The sequence below is a fragment of the Lissotriton helveticus genome, chromosome 8 (genome assembly GCF_964261635.1).
Source record: "Lissotriton helveticus chromosome 8, aLisHel1.1, whole genome shotgun sequence".
Classification (NCBI taxonomy): Eukaryota; Metazoa; Chordata; class Amphibia; order Caudata; family Salamandridae; genus Lissotriton; species Lissotriton helveticus.
The window spans coordinates 1710672849-1710693919 of NC_136069.1; the positions used below are offsets into that span (position 1 = coordinate 1710672849).

General features: G+C 44.2%; 1 protein-coding gene and 1 long non-coding RNA gene across 2 annotated transcripts in view; one reads left to right on the plus strand and one right to left on the minus strand.

Annotated features, from left to right (window-relative positions):
• The window catches only part of LOC144772171 (uncharacterized), a 245950-nt gene that overhangs the window by 76271 nt on the left and 148608 nt on the right, over positions 1–21071 (plus strand). The gene's annotated exons all lie outside the window — the stretch shown is intronic.
• LOC144772169 (tyrosinase-like) lies at positions 7552–19994 on the minus strand. The gene is made up of 5 exons (XM_078656310.1): positions 19886–19994; positions 14854–15685; positions 12951–13164; positions 11029–11170; positions 7552–7903 (listed from the first exon to the last, which is right to left on the minus strand). Exons 2-5 carry the CDS (start codon positions 15649–15651, stop codon positions 7693–7695), a joined length of 1365 nt encoding a protein of 454 aa, XP_078512436.1. The 5' UTR covers positions 15652–15685; positions 19886–19994; the 3' UTR covers positions 7552–7692.

Below are 21071 nucleotides of genomic sequence, written 5' to 3' on the forward strand. Positions count from 1 at the left end.
CCTCGTTGGACAGGCGGTGCAATGTCCAACGGGCTCACCTCTAGGAGGGGCTCTTTATCGGAGATCTTTTTTCCAACAGCCTGTGGGTGAAGTGCAAGTGAGGGGCCAGGTAAGAAGTGAATAGTGTAGGTGGGTGCGTTAAAATATAGCAAGGGATACCGGAGATCAATTTATTCTGGTGGTTCCCATACTATAAGTAAAACCAGTGGGTAGCCTATGATCGCCAGAGATTAGGTTCTGTATCACGATCTAGGACTACAAAGCGTTCTGTGAGGTCAACATGTTTCTCGCTTTGTTTTGGTGATGATGATGCAGCAGCTATTCATAGGCTTCCATCTATGCTAGGCATGGACCTAGAAATTGCAACAGGGAGCAACTCTACAGACTGGAAAGCACTCTCTGATATGAAAAGAGAGTGGGTCAGAATCACTCTACATGGAGCATTAATGGCCGAATACTTTAAGGCTAAAATAGCACCTAACGGCCTCATTGTCAAGAACTTCCCCAGAATCTTCTGGGAGGACGGCCAATTTAAGATAGAATGGTCTCTCATTTCTTGGAAATGTACACATGATTTACTTATTCTTCTGGTAAACACAGCCAAACGTTTGGCTGATGAGCTCCTGACTAAAATCCAGGCAGCAGAAAGCGCCCTTAAAAACTCTGGACAGAACACCGGTTTTAAGACCAAGTTGACAGAGCTCAACAAAGAAATCACAGAACATAAAGATTTCTTAATGAAACAAAAAGTGGCAAAACTACAAAAGGATATTGAACGATTCTCCAAAGAGAAAGTCTATCCTTATCTCAAGGACGACTTTGTCCCCACAGGGACAGGGTATCTCTCCGACTCAAGTGCTACCTCTTCAAAGCGAGGTTCCAACAACGACGACAACTCGAGTGGAGATGAGTGGCAACCTAGACCCCAGAGAGGCAATAGAGGAGGGAGACGGGGACAACCCTTTTATCAACCCCCCCCCTACCAAGGTCCTCCAATGTGGCAATTTCCACAGTTTCAACATCCCATGACCCCCTTTGGACCTCCGTACCCCCCTCAGTTTGCCCCGCAAAATATGAACCAGCAGCCTTTTTTAGACAGAGGTTGGGGCAGAGGGCGCGGGCGCAGGCGCAGGCGAGGAAACGCTCAGGACAAAAGGGTCCAGTGGGAGGACACACAAACCTTAGGGGTGGAAACGAGGAGCAGGACAGGGAGGAAGTGAGTCTTGTGGTGAACCTTTCATCACGCCAACTCACAATACCAGAAGAAAAAGTCCTTCAGAAAGGATTGGGATTTGTGCCCACCCCCAAAATAGACAATTTTGAACTGACTTGCGAGATTCAGAAATTCTTCAGGAAAGTCAGATTGAGAGCTTTCTTTGATGGTAAAGCCGTCGAGACACGCTCTGACTCAGGTCTCCATAATCCATCAACTTTTACACCACATAGTGGGATGATACCCAACGAAGTCCTAACATATGAGCAGGCTGTGCTCAAGGACATCGGGGCCCTGAGACCATGCAAGAAATACCAGAATCTGTCCAATATGGAGAAACAAATACTCAACTCTTTGGGCAATGACGAAACCATCACGATCAAACAGGCTGACAAGGATGGGGCCACAGTCTTAATGGACACTAAAGACTATGAAATAAAATGCCTAAGACAACTAGGGGATAGACGCTACTACACTCCTATCCCTACTGACCCCACCGCACGGCTTAAAACCACCATTACAGGATTGGTGGAGTCTGCAGAGTGCCAAGAATGGATTACCAAAAAAGAGGCGGAATTTCTTGTAAAAAAGGATCCAAGAGTACCATATTTTTATACCCTCCCTAAAATTCACAAGGGGACAACACCGGTACCTGGACGCCCGATTGTATCAGGGATAGGTACTATCTTGGAGCCTTTATCACAATTTTGTGACTATTTCCTGCAACCGCTAGTGAAGAGAATCCCTTCCTATGTTCAAGACACCAAAGATGTCTTATGCCTCCTCGACAATCTGCAGGAGGACATCCATATTGACTTCCTCATTACCCTAGACGTGGAGGCCCTCTATACGAATATCCCACAGAGGGCCACACTCGGGGTAATAGAGAGGACTCTTAGTATGGAAGTATGGACATCAGCAACACCACCTTCTTTCATTATGGAATGTGCTGAACTTGCCCTGACTAAGAACTTCTTCGAATTCAAAGGACAGTATTATCAACAGACCCAGGGCACGTCCATGGGCAGTACCTTTGCCCCTTCGGTGGCATGCCTGTATATGGCAGATTTTGAGGAACAATACATCAATGGACCAATGAACCCCTACCACTCTAACATCATACTATGGAGGAGGTTCATTGATGGCATCCTCATACTCTGGACAGGGACAACACACCAGTACCTGGAGTTTTTCGCGTGGTTGAACACCCTGAACAACTTCCTGACCTTCACAATCACTGCCTCAGACTCCAGGATAGCATTTCTGGACCTTACCATCAGATTGGAAAGGGGCAAGATCAATACCACGATGTATCGGAAGCCCACGGACCGGAACAGTTTGTTACTCTTCACTAGCCATCATCCAAGAGCCTTGAGACCGAATCTTCCCTTTGGGCAATTTCTGCGGGTAAGGCGTAATTGCACCAACCTCACTGACTACAGGAATGAGTCTAGTATTCTTTCACGAAATTTGAAAGATAGAGGTTACCCCACCAGGGAGATTTACAAAGCACGGAAGCGGGCACAGAACAACAATAGAGAGGCACTCCTGGAGGATAACATCAGAACCTCACAAGAGACCATTCCTTTGACTTGTGTTACAACCTTTACACCTATCTCTAATGACATTAAGAGAATTGTCAAGAAACACTGGCAAATTCTCAATACAGGAGAGCTGACTCTGGAGATCCCCATGTTTGCCTTTAAAAGGTCCAGTAACATAAAAGATGTCTTGGTTCACACCAGACCAAAACAAAGTATAGTCCGCAGACAGAACACACTCTGGCAACTCCCTCCAGTTAAGGGACACTACCCGTGTGGTTCTTGCAGCGTCTGCCCCTTTACTAATGTTACCAAGTCTATCAACTTGACAGAGACATTCACTTGGGAAATTCGCAATCATACCAATTGTAACTCCTCCAATTGTATCTACCTCATTAGGTGCCCTTGTGAATTACAATATGTGGGCATGACCACCAGATCGGTCAAGATTCGTATATCGGAACATCGCAGTAATATACGATGTAAAAAACCTAACACGAAAATGTGCCGACACTTCCTGGAACACAACCACACTGCTGACTCCATTTGGTGGATCATCCTTGAAATACCCAACAGCAGATCTAAACAGGACCTATTCCATATAGAACAACGTTGGATACATAGGTTATCCTCAGATAAGCGGGGACTCAACGAAGATATCCCGTGGAGCAGTCTATGATTTCATTGATGGACTGTGTCCCAGGTATGGTACATACAAAGCTTCTGTATGCATCCCATGTCCTCTCTGTCTGTACCAGCGTCTAGTTTGATTCATACATCCCATGTCCTTTCAGTCTTTACAAACGTCTAGGCTAAATCATTGCATAGCACACATTGAGCTCCATTGGGCTATAAATCTTAAGGGGTCCGTTTTCACCCTTCCAAGATGGCGCCCGTATTAGCGTCGTTCTACACAAGATACATCATGTGCCTTGTTAAATGTCAAATATATGAGTGCTGACCAACTCTTTAGTTAATTTTCACACTATTTGACCCTCACCGCCAACAGTGTAATGATATCTACACCCTACTCCAATGCCACCCTGGGTATTGAACTGTGGACGCGCTTGGATTGCACTTTCCAAGATGGCGACCACGTTAGCACCACCTATCACGTGACATACCAGTCACTGTGGTGACGCCCCAAACCATCGATAAAAACATCAGTGTACCGGGAACCCGGTACTATCCGGATCCCGGTAGCGATGGGTAGGCGTAAGAGCAATGACCAAGGCTCTGAGAAGTAAGTGAGCGGCGCATTCTTCTGAGCGACTCCTGGGAGCGCAGCGAGTTTGGTGTACTGATCCCAATATCAGGATCTTTGTGTGCGTGCCGGGAGCTGCCGCAGTTAGGGTTGGCGCCTCTTTACCGACTAACACGACTGCTTCTGAATCCTTAATTTAACCTAGCTATACAAGGTATTGGGCAATATCGCAACATTACTATTTGCACACGGACAGCGGCACATGCATGCAGAACTAAGTGTGCTAACGCTGTACTTTGGACGTGTTTACCTATATTTCTTAACCTTAACAAGAATATGGCCATAACTACACCGAGGCCTTTTTCAGCAATTAGAATATGCATTTACCAACATACCTGCGTATTACCTATAGCAGGATGAATGTATAAGAACGTCCCCAATATTGTAGGGCTAATACCAGTAGTGTGAAATATTAAGCACAAAGAGAAATCAATTCCAATTACAGAACAATGAACCACTTAGGCATTTGGGGTTCCCTGACAATATTGGAAATTCGTGCCTTTGTCTTCCCTATAGCCATTAAACCCCTATTGGCTCTCTCCCTTGAAGTCACACCTACCGGGTCCTGTTGACACCTGTACTCCTTGACCTGTAGGTGAGTATCTAAGGAACCCCAGTGGGTTTACTAAGTAGACACCTTGAAGAAACTGCTGCTATCATGTTTTAATTTAATTTTAGTTTCTTTCATTTTAATTTTCATTCATTTCAATTTTAAATATGATATAGGTGACATGTGGTATATGTAAATGAAGTTGATACTTAATGGTCACTGCGCACAGAATGTCACAGCCACAGAGTCACTTCTCTTCACACAACCACAGTGTGTTCACGGTCAAGAATGGGAAACTGTTGTCCTTGTATTTTGGTAACTCTTCCTTTTGTCTCCTCTAGGCAAGAGCGGTTATAACCAGGTAGTACAACAGTAACAATGATGTTTATAGGTTGACACTTTATTAGGTCTTTCCTTGTGATAGATGTACAATTATATAAGGTCCTGAAGAATCGCAGCATAATTGCAGAAGCGAGAAACACGTTGACCTCACAGAACGCTTTGTAGTCCTGGATCGTGATACAGAACCTAATCTCTGGCGATCATAGGCTACCCACTGGTTTTACTTATAGTATGGGAACCACCAGAATAAATTGATCTCCGGTATCCCTTGCTATATTTTAACACACCCACCTACACTATTCACTTCTTACCTGGCCCCTCACTTGCACTTCACCCACAGGCTGTTGGAAAAAAGATCTCCGATAAAGAGCCCCTCCTAGAGGTGAGCCCGTTGGACATTGCACCGCCTGTCCAACGAGGAGCAACGGCCGATGATGAAGCATGACACTTGCAAGAGTGTGTGAGGCCATTCATTCCAACTAATGGGATGCCCAGGGTAGCCCTCCACTGAGCACTACCCTCTTATCAACCTCCTTCCTTCCTTGACCGTATTACTCTTCACCAAGGAACAACTGAGTCCCCTTTTTGTCAGTCATTGCTATTTGGGGCTCTGACTCAGGTTGGACCTTCCATTCTATTTTCCTGGAATGGTAAATTGAGCCTTAGGATCAACACTTGATCCAATCCCTTTACCCCTCCTTTGCTACACATGTTTGTGATGTATTCAATGGAAAGGAAGGCATATTCATAGTAAATTAAACCTAAACAGTGTATTCTCTGTTTATGAGAGCTCTCTCACAGCTGATAAATATTCATCATTTTTAAACCACTTTACGACTTTGCCGTAATGAAGACCCAGGTGAAAATTGGACAACATGCCGAAACATGTCAACATTCTTCTTGCTTAAAACTGGGTAAGTTAGTATCTTGATGGTGATTATCACAGTCAGTGGTTAGAAGGTATAATCTGAAATATGAGACTGTATGATATTGGAACTGAAGATAGAGTTGTGTGAGACATGTGTTTATGCATTTTCACAATAGTTTAATAAAATGAAAACTAAGAGCAACTTTTAGCTATTAACAGTTCCTATTTGAACTGTGTAGCACAGAATAGCCTGGAGAGACATGTTAGTGCTCTAGGCCTGTTAGTTTTAACAAGGAAGAATTTTTAGAAGGGGCTCTCAAGGTTGATTATATAGCTGCCTCCTTTTACCTCGATACCTGACACCAACCACGGACGCGAATCAGACTGGCACTATGCTGTGACAGAAAATTCCTAAGACGTTCTCCCGCCAAGAATTATTTTTCTCAACCCCTTTTTTTACTTAACATATGTCCTGAGGAAGCCCCAGGGTGGAAGGCCATGTAAGGGGCGAAACACATGTTGGCTATTTTTCCACTCACTCTTGAGGATAGAGTGACAGTACTTTCATAAATAATTCACATTAAAAAATCAGCGTGTGATTCAAATTTTTTCCTGTCAAGAACCTTAAAACTATCCTGGTCCAGACAATCCTGTTGAACTTTGTACATATTAGGCGTCAGGGGTTTCCCCCTGTCATGGGCAGAAAATAAACAAGAATCCTTTATTGCTCAAATCTACGGTGAGTAAGGGATCATGACCTTTCACTCCCTTTTTTAGAAACCAATCCTTTTACCTCCATACATCTGCTCACATATTCTGGTGACACGAGGTGGTCTGTCCTTTCCTCTCCCTCACTGACCTAACAGTGGGGTGGCATTGGGTGCTACCTGTGTCACAAAGTAACAGAAGAAACACTTAGGAAATGCAGTGTGGTATGTGATGGAGCCTGGAGAGAAGAAAGACCAAATCAAAATAAAAAGGTGGAAAGCCACTCATATTAGGAGAGGCATTTATTAATAATCAACTATACTTAATGCAGCAAGAAAGGTCATTACATATCAATAGTAACAACAATCAAAATAATACAACTAATACAATAACTTTACAAATGTTAATTGACTGAAAAGCCAAAAAGTGCACATTGAGGGAATCAGTTTAGAAATCATGTTATATGATTTTACACAAGAAGGATGAGCCATAAAGAGCATGTGCAAAGGGAGGTGCTGAGCAGTGCCTCTGTTCTCTGTTCCAAGGAGTCCTTGACTTCTGCTTGGCCTCTGATTGAAAGCTTCAATGGCAAGAATAAAAGCTAAACCTGCATCATCCTGAGTGCTATTGTAGGTTCTCAATAAGTCTTCTCAGGAGAGAGTGGAGGCAATGAAAGAGATGCTCATTTTCCAACTGATGAGAGAAGAATGTCCATGAAATAAAATGGGTGAGTTGTAGAGAACAGCGATCTAGGACTCATTTCCGTTGTGAGTAGAAGCGGGATCTGAGGTAAGAGCAGGTAATGAGGTAGATCTTCGTATCACAGCCCTAGCAGAGAATCAGCAGAATAAAACTCCCATCAAGTCCATATCCAAAGAGAGCAGGAGGTCTGAGGTCATGGTATGTGGCATGTGAGGAATTAGCAAGACACAGGTCTCCTGTCCTACTGTCAGCAGGAGTGCTGGAGGTGGAATAACCCTTCCAATGTAGGAGCAAAGAAATTGATTGGACAATAGTGGAAAAGTCACTGGTATTCCTCATGTAGGTGGTGTTGTCCTGGCCTGCTAACCCTCTTTTTAAAATGTCATGTTGCAGTCAGACCTACCCTTGTTTATTGCTAGATTTGTCCTATGTCTCTCTTACACTGTTAAACAGGCACTACCTCCTCCGGGGATGCGCGCCTGGGTCTTCGTGTTTTAAATTGCCCTATGCTTTCACATTTTTCTGTGAATAGTTACTAGAAGGATTATAATCAGAATATTTGTATCCAAAGATTGCTGCTTGTCTCACATAGTCCTTGATCATTACTGGAGGTATGGAGGGCACTATATAATCATTTTGGCCGTGCCCAAATATTTTGTTCTTCGGGTACATTCCACTGGTAGCGTTGTATTTCACGCACCAGCGTTCGTATATTCTGCAGAAAGAGAAGAGGAAGTTGTTAATAGGACAGAAACAATCAATCATTAGAAGACATAACATTGAGATGAAGGAGGAGAGTTCAGTGTTAATTAATGACTCTGACTGGGGGTAATTCATCTCTTAGAACATGTGACGTGCAGGTGAGGGAGAGGAGCATTTGGCAGAGATTGATGTAGTAATAGTCCAGATTCAGCTGCTAGGATACCTGAGATGAGTACACAGAGGAACATGCTGTGGCGTGGATGTAGAAATGAGGCTAGCTCTGGCTGGTAGAATCTACCAAATATCAGGGAAAGTGAATGTGGTGCGGAGAGAGGGGACATCTGGCTAGCCCCCGTAGTACACATTGAAAGGCACATTTATCAAGGTTTTGCATCAACCTTGCACCACGCCTGAGTGGCTCGATAAATCTGGAGTAAAGCAAGCAGCAAATAGTGTTGCCTTGCATTACTCTGTGGGAGAGAGGTGTGCTGTGGATGAAGCGTGGGTGTTCCTACACACCCACCCATGGATTCTGACACAATCCCAGATTTACCAACATTGGTAGACCGGAAAATGTGTCAGAATTATACACCCCTCCACCAGAGACGCATTGAGGAGAAATATCTTTATTTATCTTCATTTTTTCTCTTTCTAAGTGTGCTGCATAATGCAGCACACTTAGAAAGAGGAAAATGTCTCTGAGGATTGAAGCAATCCTGCCTTAAAGCAGGCACCCCTGAAATGAGACAAGGGTGCCTGCATTGGTACTAGGAAGGCACAAATACTAAGTAAGGAATGGAGTGCACCGTACAATGGTAAATACAGCCCATTCCTGCCTTTCTCTCTTACGCAGTGCAGCAAACCACCTTTCTGCGAAAAACGGAAAGGGCAGGAATGTGCCTTATTTACCATTATATGGCACTCTTCTGTCCTTTCCTAGTGATCACGCACTTTTGGCTTGCTAGCACCAATGCTGGTACCCTTGCGGCATTATGCAAGGGTGCCAACGTTGTAGGCAGGATTGGTTTTGTGCAGGAAGGGACACCTTTCTGCACAAAAACAATCCTGAGAGGCAAATTCCTCTTTCTACGTGTGCTGTAGAATGAAGCACACATAGACAGATGCTAAAAGAAGGAGAACACAAGATATTTCTGCTTGTTATGCTTCACCTGGGGATGCAGAGCATTTAGACACAGTCCCAGGTGTGCCACTAATGGTAAATCTGGGAATGTGTCACAATACATGGGTGGATGTGTGGGTACACCCACGCTCCACCTGTGGAAGGGCCCTCTGACGCAGAGTGACAAAAGACAGTGATTTGTGCCGCCTTCCGTTATTCTAGATTTAGTAGGCCACACAATATGGTCTTGTGTTGCTTGATAAATCTCACTTAGGTTTTGCATTCCCCTTGCGCACTCATGCTAGGCACAAGGGCATCGCAACTCGACTATAAATCTGGCCCATTACGTGGGGAATGTGGTGGAGAATGACTGGATACATGGGTAGCTCTGGCTATTATAATATAGCCTTATAGGCCTCCGTCGCAAGCTAAACCGGCCATAAAAGGTCTTCTCCAGCGTTAACAATGGAGTGGGCCATTGATATAGCTGTTGTAGGGGCCTATAATGAGGTACGGGGTTTTTAACATCCGGTATAGCCAGAGGCAGAAGGGCTATATGACTTTTAGAACATTACAACCACTAAGGGCAGAGTGTTCTAAACTAAAACGTGGGAAACTGAAAGACAAACATTGGAATTCTGGAGCTACTCCATTATCTTCAATGGATCTCTCAACATTCCAATTTTCTAATTGCCAGTATAGCTCACTACGACGGCTATTAAAAAATACTACCTTAATAGGTCAGAATTTCCTAATGCAAAAACAAGGGCCACTCAGAGCCCAGGGCGGAGTGAAACTTCTGAGGCTCCAAAGCCTTTGTTTTACAGCTGCTGCTGTGATGGTTCAACAGATGACAGCAGCACGCAGGGCCATCGCTGTTAGCTGTTGAACCTTCACAACAATACCTGCAAAAGAAGCAGAAGTCAGCCCCTGGCTCCACCTAGGCTTAAATTATTTGACTTTGTACTTCAGCCAATCCAGGGAGACCCAGGAGCTGATCTGAATTCCCTCCTCCCCCCTGCAAGGATCCAATGATACTGCGAGCCACGGGGGAATGGAAAGGGGGAAGGTTCCTGTTTGTCCTGCTGCACATGCTCTGCCTTTTGAGTTCCCCTGCCCTAACCACACTTTTTGGGAGGCAGAAGCTGTGTATTAGGACATTGTACTGTTGAGAGCAGCGGGCCTATACCATTTCTTATAGGGTGATACTGCACCATTGCCTTGAATGGAGCGCTCAAAATTCCAATGTTTTAATATATTACATACACTTCAGGTTAAATGCAGCAACAGCCAATAGGACCTTTTGCTATGTCAAGCTGACTGAACGTACAACAGACGTAATGGGGTGCCAGTGAATTAGACATGCACGGGCCAGCTGTCAGAATGCGTACCCTGCATCTTGAGGGTGATAGGCTGGACTTGTCGCAATCTATATTTATTAGAATACATGACATAAATCTGAAGGGTGAAAGTGAAGGTAAGGGACTTGGTTTGTTTCTGGGACTATCTCTTAGAATATATAACATACTTTTTTGAGAGGGTATGAGCAAGCAGTTGAGAGGCCATGATGGCTGTTTATTTGTGGACGTGATTACTGAGTCGACACTGAACCCTGGTAACTCGCTATACCTGGGTCTCCCAGAATACACAATCAGAAGACTCAAGGAGGCTTGCCACCTGGATTTTGACTCTTCGTGTTGGCTTTTGGGCACAATGAATCTCCCATTACTGGACATTAGCACGGTCCACATTCTCCGCTAATATGTCAGTTATCATTTTCTTAAATCTAAGGATATACACTAACGGTCTGTGTGTACTCTGTGGACAGACATACAATATCTCTGTAAAGGTTCTTGCTTTTGAAGCTATGGAAGGGGTTGTCGAGCTGTGTCTGTGTGGTCCCTGCACTTTGATGACTGTCTCTCTCTCCTAATTGTCTGAGGTTTTCTATGCAGCAGCTGTAACATCTTTTTTTAATAAATTATTCAGACATTTTTCAACCACAGATTGTGCCTTACTTGTCAATGAATGCATGGTGCAAAAGGAAGATGGGGTCGTTGCTGGAGAGGGGGACCAGGCTCATTGTTCCGCCCATGAACATGTGGAACAAGTTGTGCAAGCTCCGTCTTGTTATCTCGCCGTTGGATGGATCAACGAAGCCTGTGAATGGAAAATGTGATGGACTATTTAGTATGAGATGTTGAGAAACATATTAGAACACACTGACTCATGAGGAGAAAGAAGGAGCAATAAATAAAACACCAAGGGCCATATTATCAAGAAAGGGCGATACTTTATCGCCGCTTTTATCTGGACTCCGAGCTCAAAATGGACCGCCAGATCAACTCTGTCTCATCTTCCTGCTTCCACACCCTCCGCCTCCTTCGTAAGACCTTCAAATGGATCCCCCTCGAACACCGAAAGACAGTCACTCACGCCCTGGTCACCAGCAGACTCGACTACGGCAACGCACTCTACGCCGGAATAAACAAAAACCTCATCCGCAAGCTACAGAACATCCAGAACGCCGCCGCAAGACTGGTCCTCAACCTGCCAAAACACTGCCACATCTCCCAGCACCTGCACACACTCCACTGGCTCCCCGTCGAGGCGAGAATCACCTTTAAGATGCTCACCCACGCACACAAGGCCCTCCACGGCACCGGACCAGCATACCTGAACAGCCGACTCAAATTCCACGCACCCCAAATGACTCTACGATCAGCCCAGCTTTCCTACGCTGTGGTCCCCCGCACCAGAAAGACCAGATCGGGAGGCCGCTCCTTCTCCTTCCTCGCGGCCAAAGCATGGAACGCCCTTCCGCTCCACCTCAGAGAGACAACATCGCTCCCCATCTTCGCAAGAAACCTCAAAACCTGGCTCTTCGACAGACCCCCTCCTTGATGGAATGGAACCTGTACCCCCCCAACCCCCCCCACCCCTAGCACCTTGAGACCCTTACGGGTGAGTAGTCGCGCTTTAACAAACTCCTGATTGATTGATTGATTGATCTGCAGGAAACTGCCGCTAAAGCGGCGATAATGGGCTTGATAATATGCCCTTGTGAATTCCCAATTCACAAGGGCATATTATCCTGGGCTTCTATGGGAATTCACAAGGGCATATTATCAAGCCCATTATCGCCGCTTTAGCAGCAGTTTCCTGCCGATAAAAGCGGCGATAATGTATCGCCCTTTCTTGATAATATGGCCCTAACATTTTAAACTACTTGGTTGTTCTGGAGAGGCTCAGCAAAAGCATTCCCCTTGATTAAGACATATTAATTTAATCCTAAATCTTACAACAAAGACCCTGCTTGATGGAAGTTGGTGTTCTTCGATTTCAAGACGGTCCACCACGTATAAAGGCTGCGGGTGAACAATCCTGTCCCTGAACACAGTTATTCAATGCAAGATTTGGTGAGTGCATGGTATTGTCCCTTGGGAGTGGCTGGTAGAGTGGGGCCAATGGTGTGGGTCATCAGTCGAGATCTTTGTCAGTCCTTAGAATTGATTGTTCACTTGTGCCTCAAATTATTGCACAGGTTGAAGTATAACGTGTATTTTAAAGCAGAAGGTCTGACATAATCCTTATTTCTAATATGGGTGGTTAGTGAGTTGAAGGTTAAAAAAAGTAGATCTTGTTTATCTTTTCTTCTTCCTTCATCCCAACTCAGTACCAAATCAGGACTTGTCCTCCTCTCCTTACTGGGAACTGTCTCCTCAGGCACAGGCTCCAGGTTCAGTTGCTGACTGACACCTTTAGATCTGATGCACTTTACATCCGTTCACATCATTCACTCTGTACAAATCAGTAAAGACTTAAGCATCTGGCTTCAGGCCTCCTCCTCCATCAGTCCAACCTTTGATCAGATATGTGAAAGAAGAAGAGAGAATTCACACACAACCAAGGTATTCGTGAAAGACCGTATTGCACCTACCTTCCAGAGAGTTGCGGAAGCTGTGCTTGGATGTGATGTTGTATGGAGGCGTGTCATAGTCCTTCCACTGTAGCACGTCCTCCACTTGCTGAGCTGAGGACAGCTGGCTGTTGTTGGGGTCTGCACCAGGGTTCCTGTAAATAGGCTCAAACCTGCACTTATCTTCTGCGACTGTGCAATACTTACCAGGGTAAGGAAACCCGCTGCATATACTCTGGAAATGGTATGGAAGGAAGTCAAGTTAAAAGCTGTAAAGTCAGTAGAAGAGAGCGCTGTATAGTGTGAGGCAGTACATGTTAGTATAGTTTTTTGCTCTACTTCATACATTGTAGAAACCTCCACCACCTAAAGACTGATCACTGTAGACCTCTTGGCGATCCTATAGAAAACAGGGCCACAAAGTCCATAATTCCTTGAACAATGGTCCTTGTGGGACTATTACAATCATTGAGCAAGGACATGTGCTTCCATGAACTTTGGTTGTGGTGTCAGTAGTGCCCTGAAGATAACCTTAGTTACATAGCAGAGGTCTGTTGCTACTCTTTGGCCCTATTGCAGCTAATTAATTAATTAATTGCGTGTTTCTAACGTGCTAGAATCAACTCCCGAAGGAGTATCTCTGCACTATAGACCACTGGGGAACCCGTCCCGGCTTTCCCTGTGAGATGGTCCCTGCTGGGTATCTCCAAGGTGAAACCAGGCATCCCCGGCGTTTGTGGGGGGCCGTTGTGGAGATGAGGCAAGCTAATGCCCAGAGTTGCTGAGTGTGATCCCTAGTTAGAGTAGGCACCGAGGCGAGGATTATTGAGTCCGCTGACCCTGGTCCAAGACCCTGCCGCATCGGGAATTGAACCCTGGTCCCGGGCCGTCCTCTGCTCCCGGGTCTGCCGCCTCTAACCAGTGAGCCACTCCACTCCACCTACAGGGCTCATTCCATTTCCAATGCAAATTCCCTTGTGTCCCCCAAAGAAGAAGTCAGAGCTGGGTGATGCTATATTTATTTCTTTATACAATTTCTAGAGTGCACTACCACCTAACAGGCATCTTGGCGCTGGTAACTCTGAGACCATATCAACACAAGAGGGGATCAATGTGCAGGCCTAGTTCTTAGGGAATAGCCAGGTTTTAAGGTTCTTTCTGAACGCAAGCAGCTCCTTATTTTGCCGCAGTTCAAGAGGTAAAGTGTTCCACAGCCTGGCTGCAGCCACCCCAAATGTTCTGCCCCCTGCCCTGACTTTGTTGAAGCGTGGTACTTTTATTGACATTCCGCTCGAAGAGCGGAGCTCTCTGCCCGGAACGTACCACTCAAACATTTGCTGAAAGGAAGTTGGACCTTTTCCATGCAAGGCTTTAAATACTAGACACAGAGATTTAAATTTAACTCTCTCTGTCACAGGCAGCCAATGCAACACCGTGAGTGCTCCAGAGGCAGAGGTCCGCCTTGACCAGCCTAATACCAGTTTATGGGTGATGTGGGGCATAAAGATTATGAATATTTGGTTTGTAATTTTTTTAATATGTTGGAGCCATTTTTCTCCAAGCAATGTAATCCGCTGCCCCCCAGAGTAAAGGGTGCCTATCAATTTTAGAATACAACAATGGTAAGTGGTGAAGCCATGTAGTGTCATACCTAACCTCCTTTGTAATGCAAGTTAAGTTTCAAGACATTCCTATGAGCTAAATGATGATTAATTGTGTATTGCAGTGGAGGAACATTGGGCTGATTCACTCACATGAATACCTGAAGAAAACCAACCCGTTGCAGGCATATATTGTTTTCCCCACTTTGTACCCCCTTCTATTAAACAGCACTTCAGTGCTTTGCAGACCAGAGCACATGTTAATGGACACATACATACATCATGGCAAGTTTCTAAACAAACAGGCAGAGCTGTGTTTTTACCTTCCAGTTGCCGAAGTACGAGGTAGAAGTCAGCAACCCCTGGGAATCGCTCTTGCCCATCATGTCGTCCGTGCAGATGCTGCACGTCTTGCCGTCCATGCTCCAGTCGTAGTAAGGAAGGGCAAAATCATCGTCATGGGTCAGAATCTGCAGTTCCCTCTCGAGAAAGAGGAGGTACCACCGATGCCAAGGAAGGAAGTTGGGGCCTTCATGTGCAAGGTTTATGGTTGCATCAAACATATTATTATCTAGGAATGGTGCAAAGGAATAAAAGTGCATCCAGGCAAAGACATCATACACTGTGGCTTCTATGAAGCGGAAGGTGTTTCTGTCATACCTGTTGCCAGTAATGAGAATTTTATATCTTGCACTTGTTTTCAACTTTGCAAGGCTCAGATAACTGAAAAATGTCATTCTCTCTTGACGAGAGAGCTCACGGATGTCCCTCCTGATGATGGGCTTCTTCTTCTCAGTGCACTTGTCGCCATATAAGCCAAACTTACATCTCCCACAATCAAAATCACCGTAGTTCCCATTGCAGACACAAACACTGTCATAGAACTCATGCGGCCAGTCCAAGCGGTCATCGTTGGCCTGAGTAAAGCTCCTCTTCTCTGAATAGGTCTGATGCATGAACCTGCAGCGTCCTCTTCCTGAGTCTACCCCACACATGCTGCCGTCCTTCCACTTAGGGCAGCAGCGCCTGTCCTTCAGGGCCTGGTCAGTAGTGCAGGCAGTAGGGAACTGCCCCAGGACCTCACTAAGGAACACAGGAAGCAGCACAAGAGAGAACAGCATGGTTTCCACAGATATTTGATGATCTAGGGTCAACCTGGGGAGGAAAATAAACGTAATGAAATCCATGTTATCCTGCTTTGGAAGGCATGAGTTCAAACAAGATATATGGGCACGGCAGAGGACATTAGTGCAACAACAGCGTTATCTTCATAAATAAAACTATTGTGCCAACGGTGGGAACAAGACTCAGAGGAGCCTGTGTCTCTTACTTCTGCCTGCTTTGACCTGAGTCATTCCTCACATTCGCTTGGTGGCATTCATGTCTCTTGATCCGACACCATCTAGTCTTTGTGAATGTACATGGACTTGTGTACTGACAAGCAGAAACCAGGAGAAGAAAATAGTATACTGAAGTTTGAGAAGAATTAGGTGAGTCAAGAGTCTGGATAGGGCGTCAGAAAGACATCTGAGATGAGAAGACAGTGGAGGGCACCAGTGGGAGGAGCAAAGCTCCTCTGCAAGGATCCCAGAAGTGGGAAGGAATTTGAAGGAAACTGAGCATCTCTAAATCTACCATCTTCTTCCTATTAGCGCTCCAATGCTTTCCACTTTTGATCATATTTATATATTGATTTATTTACTATGTTTTTAGAAATTTTTAAAATATGTTGTTTTGTTTTTAATCTGGAACTAACTGGAATGGGAATAGTACATTTTACCTCCGCGCAACTCAACACTTTCCGTACTGTTGCACTGACTGGAGTGAGCAGAGCAAATGTTACATCTCTGCAAATTTATCAATTTCTCTAAAGTTCCACTGACTGGAGTGGGAATTTTACATTTTACCCCTCCACAATCCAATACTTTCCCTACTGTTGTACTAACTGAAGTGTGAATATAATTTTTTTTGTTTTTGTTAATTATAGTATTTACTGTTGTGGTAATTGTACTGGGAATAATAAATTGTAGTATTTTCCAATGTAATATTTTAATTAATGTTATATGTATTGTATTTAGAGTAGTACATCTTATTTTAGTGTGATGTAAATAATTTTGTGTTGTGTTAGGTGGAAGTGTTTTTAAAAAATATTTATTTAGTATAACACTGTTTTTTTGTATGTAGTGGTACATTTATATGCATTTATTCTAATATTTCATAATTTATTTTATGTTGTAATTTGGATAACTATGTGTTAGATTTATTATAACAATAATATTTAAAAATGTCGATATTTTTTGTTTTTAAATTATTTATAATTACATTTTTAAAAATGTGTGTTTAATTTTTATTTTAAACTAAATTGGTTTTTCATTTTTGATATTTTATGATTTTGGTATATGTACATATGTATACATATATTTTTGATAATATTATATAATTTATGATTTTTTAAATTATATTATTTTTTCAATTATTAGTTTATTTCTTCATGCATATATATAAATATATGTATATGAACTTACACACACTCACACACACATATATATAGATATGTGTTTACATTTTTGAAAGTACGTTTATTTGTTAAAATATACATTTGAAAATATTTTAATTTTATAAATTAATGTTAGTATTTAATATATGTTAATTTTAATATTTTACATTTTATATATTTAAAAATCGATATTTAATACAACTATATTTTTGTAAATGATATATATTTTTCAATATTTTGGTACTTATCTTCTCAAGTATACGCAATCGATATTTTTGCATTCTGTAGTTTTTTACATGTTTTTTCATCAATAGTCTGTGGAAACCTTCTCTAAATTGCGGAATATTAGTGAACAAGCTATTCCCTGGGCTACTCTGAATGTATTACTGAGCATGTGTTTCTGTGAAGAAGACACAACACAGACTCAGCCCTGATCAAGGGCTTCCCAGTCTGGCAAAACATTGTGATCCCCATTTACTTTTCAAGACAACTGTTCTTATTTAGTTCAAGTGTGTTCTTAATACAAAATTTGATAGTTTTTTATATTGCCAGACTGCCATGGATTCCTGGCTTCGAGTCCATGCGCTTCCAGAGTTACGACTTAAAAGGGGCGTCTCCCTCCTCAGGGCCTCCTCCTGGGTGGAAACGCAAGGGACTCCTCCATGTGTGGAAGCAGAGGTGAATGGCATGCTTCAGTGTATGTGGTTCTGGAATACAGGCTGCTAGATTATTGCTGTACACTAACTTCTGTATCTCATTGAATAACCTTCCCTCATGCCTCTATTCAGCTCCTAAGCTAACACAATACATTACACAGATGTAACATGATGTGACAGGCACAAACCAAGGAAGAAAAGCACTGAGGGACAGCCACACACCAAGGAAGAGAGGCACACACTAAGGAAGAGACGCTATGCGTGACAGCCACACACCAAGTAGAGGCACAGAGTGACAGCCTCAACCCAGAGAGGCAGAGTATGACAGCCCCACATCAGAGAGGCACACACCAAGGAAGAGAATCACTGAGGGACAGACACACACCAGAGGGACAGAGTGACAGTCAAACACCAAGGATGAGAAGCATCGAGGGACAGACACGTAGAGGCACAGAGAGGTACTGAGGGAATGCCACACACCACGGAGAGGCACAGAGTGACATCCACACACCAGAGGGACAGAGGGACAGCCACACACCAAGGAATAGAAACATTGAGGGACAGCCACACACCAAGGAAGAGAAGCACTGAGGGACAGCCACACACTGAGGGACAGCCACACACTAAGGAAGATAAGCACTGAGGGACAGCCACACACCAAGGAGAGGCACAGAGTGACAGCCACACACCAGAGAGGGACAGCCACACACCAAGGAAGAGAGACACAGAGAGACAGCCACACACCAAAGAGGAGAGGCACACACCAAGGACGAGAGGCATTGAAGGACAGCCACACACCAAGGAGAGGCACAGAGAGGCACTGAGGTACTGAGGGACGGCCACACACCAAGGAGCGGCACAGAGTGTCAGCCACACCAGAGAGGAAAAGACACATACCAAGGAAGAGAGACACAGTGGGACAGTCACACACCAAGGAGGAGAGGCATTGAGGAAAAGCCATACACCAAGGAGAAGTAAAGAGTAAAATCCACTCACCAAGGTGGAGAGGCACTGAGTGGCAGTCACACACCAAGAAAGAGAGACACTGAGTGACAGCCTCACACCAAGTAGAGGCACAGAGAGATACTGAGAGAATTCCACACCAAGAATAGGCACTGAGTGACAGCCACACACCAAGTAGAGGCATAGAGAGATACTGAGAGAAATCCACACACCAAGGAAGAGAGGCAGAGAGTGAAATCCACTCACCAAGGTGGAGAGGCACAGAGTGACAGCCTCACACCAAGTAGAGGCACTGAGAGATACTGAGAGAAAGCCACACACCAAGGAGAGGCACTGAGTGACAGCCACACACAAAGTAGAGGCACAGAGAGATACCTAGAGAAAGCCACACATCAATGAGAGGCACTGATTGACAGCCACACACCCAAGTAGAGGCGCATAGAGATAGTGAGAGAAGGCCACACAAAGCAGACACAAAAGTCTAAAAACACCATATCATAAATGACATAAAAGAAATGTAGAACAAAAAAACTAATTCAGTGGAAGAAAGTCAGTTTTCTATTTGTAAACAGCTCAAATCCATATAGCTTATATTAATACTGGCACATTCTTTAGGCTTGATGCCTGTGAATAGGGATCATCAATGTACTTGTTGACGTTTCGACCCTGTGGGTATGCATTAATTGTTAATTATCACAGCAGGTCTTCCTCAGGAGTACATTAACATGAACAGCACGGATAGAAGTGCCCTTTAATTGGTTGTAGGGTAGTGTACATGCACAGGTGTGTTGGGCGACATGTAATTGTTTTCTCAGAATTTTCTTAAAGTGCACAGGATCAAACATTTAGAAAAAGGCTAGAAAAGGCAATTCAAAGATGGTGGTCTCACTTAGGTAGGTATTAGGTTGAGATAAGCAGACAGTTCAATATAAACACAGCAAACCCTGGACTGTGTCTGAGGGAAACAACAAGCAAACAGATGAGCCGTCTGAGGATAAGCAGGTACCCCACCTTCAGAGATGGATCCCCCAAAAGTACCTGCAGATGTACAGTTGACATATGTTCATAGTGGTTTCAGCTCTAGGAGGTCAGAGCCTGCATCCATGCCTCTGTGACCTTGAGCTCAATGTCAGGAAAGGGCTGTACAAGTGACCTTTCAACACACAAAGCAGACACCACTGCACTGCAGGACCTAGCATCCTGGTCCCTGTGAGAACAGAATCCTGCCCTGTACTGTACCTTTGTGCTCAGGCTCAGCTATCCAGAACAGATGAAGGTCCACCTCTTCGCTCTCCAACCTTCTCCGGCAGGTGCTTGGAGTCTGCAGATGGACACACATTTATAGGGCTTGCACAGCCTGGGAAACTGGTCTTGCAGAATAGGGTGGGATCAGCTTTCCATCAGGAAGTTGTGTCATAGTAGCGGGCGAGAAAGTAGCCTGCAGGCCCTGTGACTGTAGCGAACAGCAGATTTCGCAAGAGTTGAGTAAGGCGCGGCAAGCACCATTGATTCTTACTCAGGTTAATTTGGGAACAGCCCTGCTTTGACATTTCATATTCTATATTTAACTCAGGTGAGCTATATGTGGAACGTAAACGTAGACATTCCCAATGATGTCAACAGCACTTTTACATCACACATGAAATATTACACACACAGCACATTCCTCAGCCCTGACTGATAACAAGATTACCATACTGATAATGTAGATTAAAATACACATTCATGATTTGGAATTGCGGTGTTGAGAACAGTCACCAGCGAGGACAGGTAGGACAGTCCCATTCCCATGAGTGGACTTACCAGCACTAAGGTTCCTTATACAAGAGGAAAGATATCAATAATACAGACACCCAAACTATATCGGTTCCCCCGTCCTTCCTGCTGTGATGTTTGGCTCTTGAATTTTTGTTGACATTCTAATATCGGCTGTCGACATTTGATCTAGCACATACAGCTTGCATTGCAACTGATATATTTTGGGTGGGCCGCATACGGAATTGGGGCTAATGATAGGGTGCTTATGTGATCCAACTGGGCGATTATAAGCAGGCTTGCAAGATTTAAGTTCATATACGTGCCTTTGCCTTGGGGTTTCATCTGTATTATTGATATCTTTCCTCTTATATAAGGAACCCGCACACTGACTGATACCTAAATTCAGTATCGACCGATCCAGGTGTAATCCCCTTTTGTTTTCGCAATATTTTGCGTAACCGACAGTGCCCCCTCACTGGACCCAATCGACATCCTTGCTTCTGTATCTATTTAATATCTATAACTTCGAGGGACGCTGCCTAAACACTTGATATTGAGTATTCCAGATAACAGTGACTTAGATGGGGAACGACATTTAGGCAGTTGCCCTGGTTATTCTTTTGATTCTTCCTCCTCGAATTATTAGAGCCCTGAAAAAGTCCTCTAG

What these genes read in the sequence shown, in the direction of transcription:
- LOC144772169 (XM_078656310.1), bottom strand. Translation starts at nt 15,651, where the DNA reads ATGCTGTTCTCTCTTGTGCTGCTTCCTGTGTTCCTTAGTGAGGTCCTG. An exon ending in CGTACTTCGGCAACTGGAAG is followed by an intron (nt 13,165 to 14,853) that starts GTAAAAACACAG and finishes TACCATTTCCAG; the next exon opens with AGTATATGCAGCGGGTTTCC. An exon ending in CACCATGCATTCATTGACAA is followed by an intron (nt 7,904 to 11,028) that starts GTAAGGCACAAT and finishes CTCTTTCTGCAG; the next exon opens with AATATACGAACGCTGGTGCG.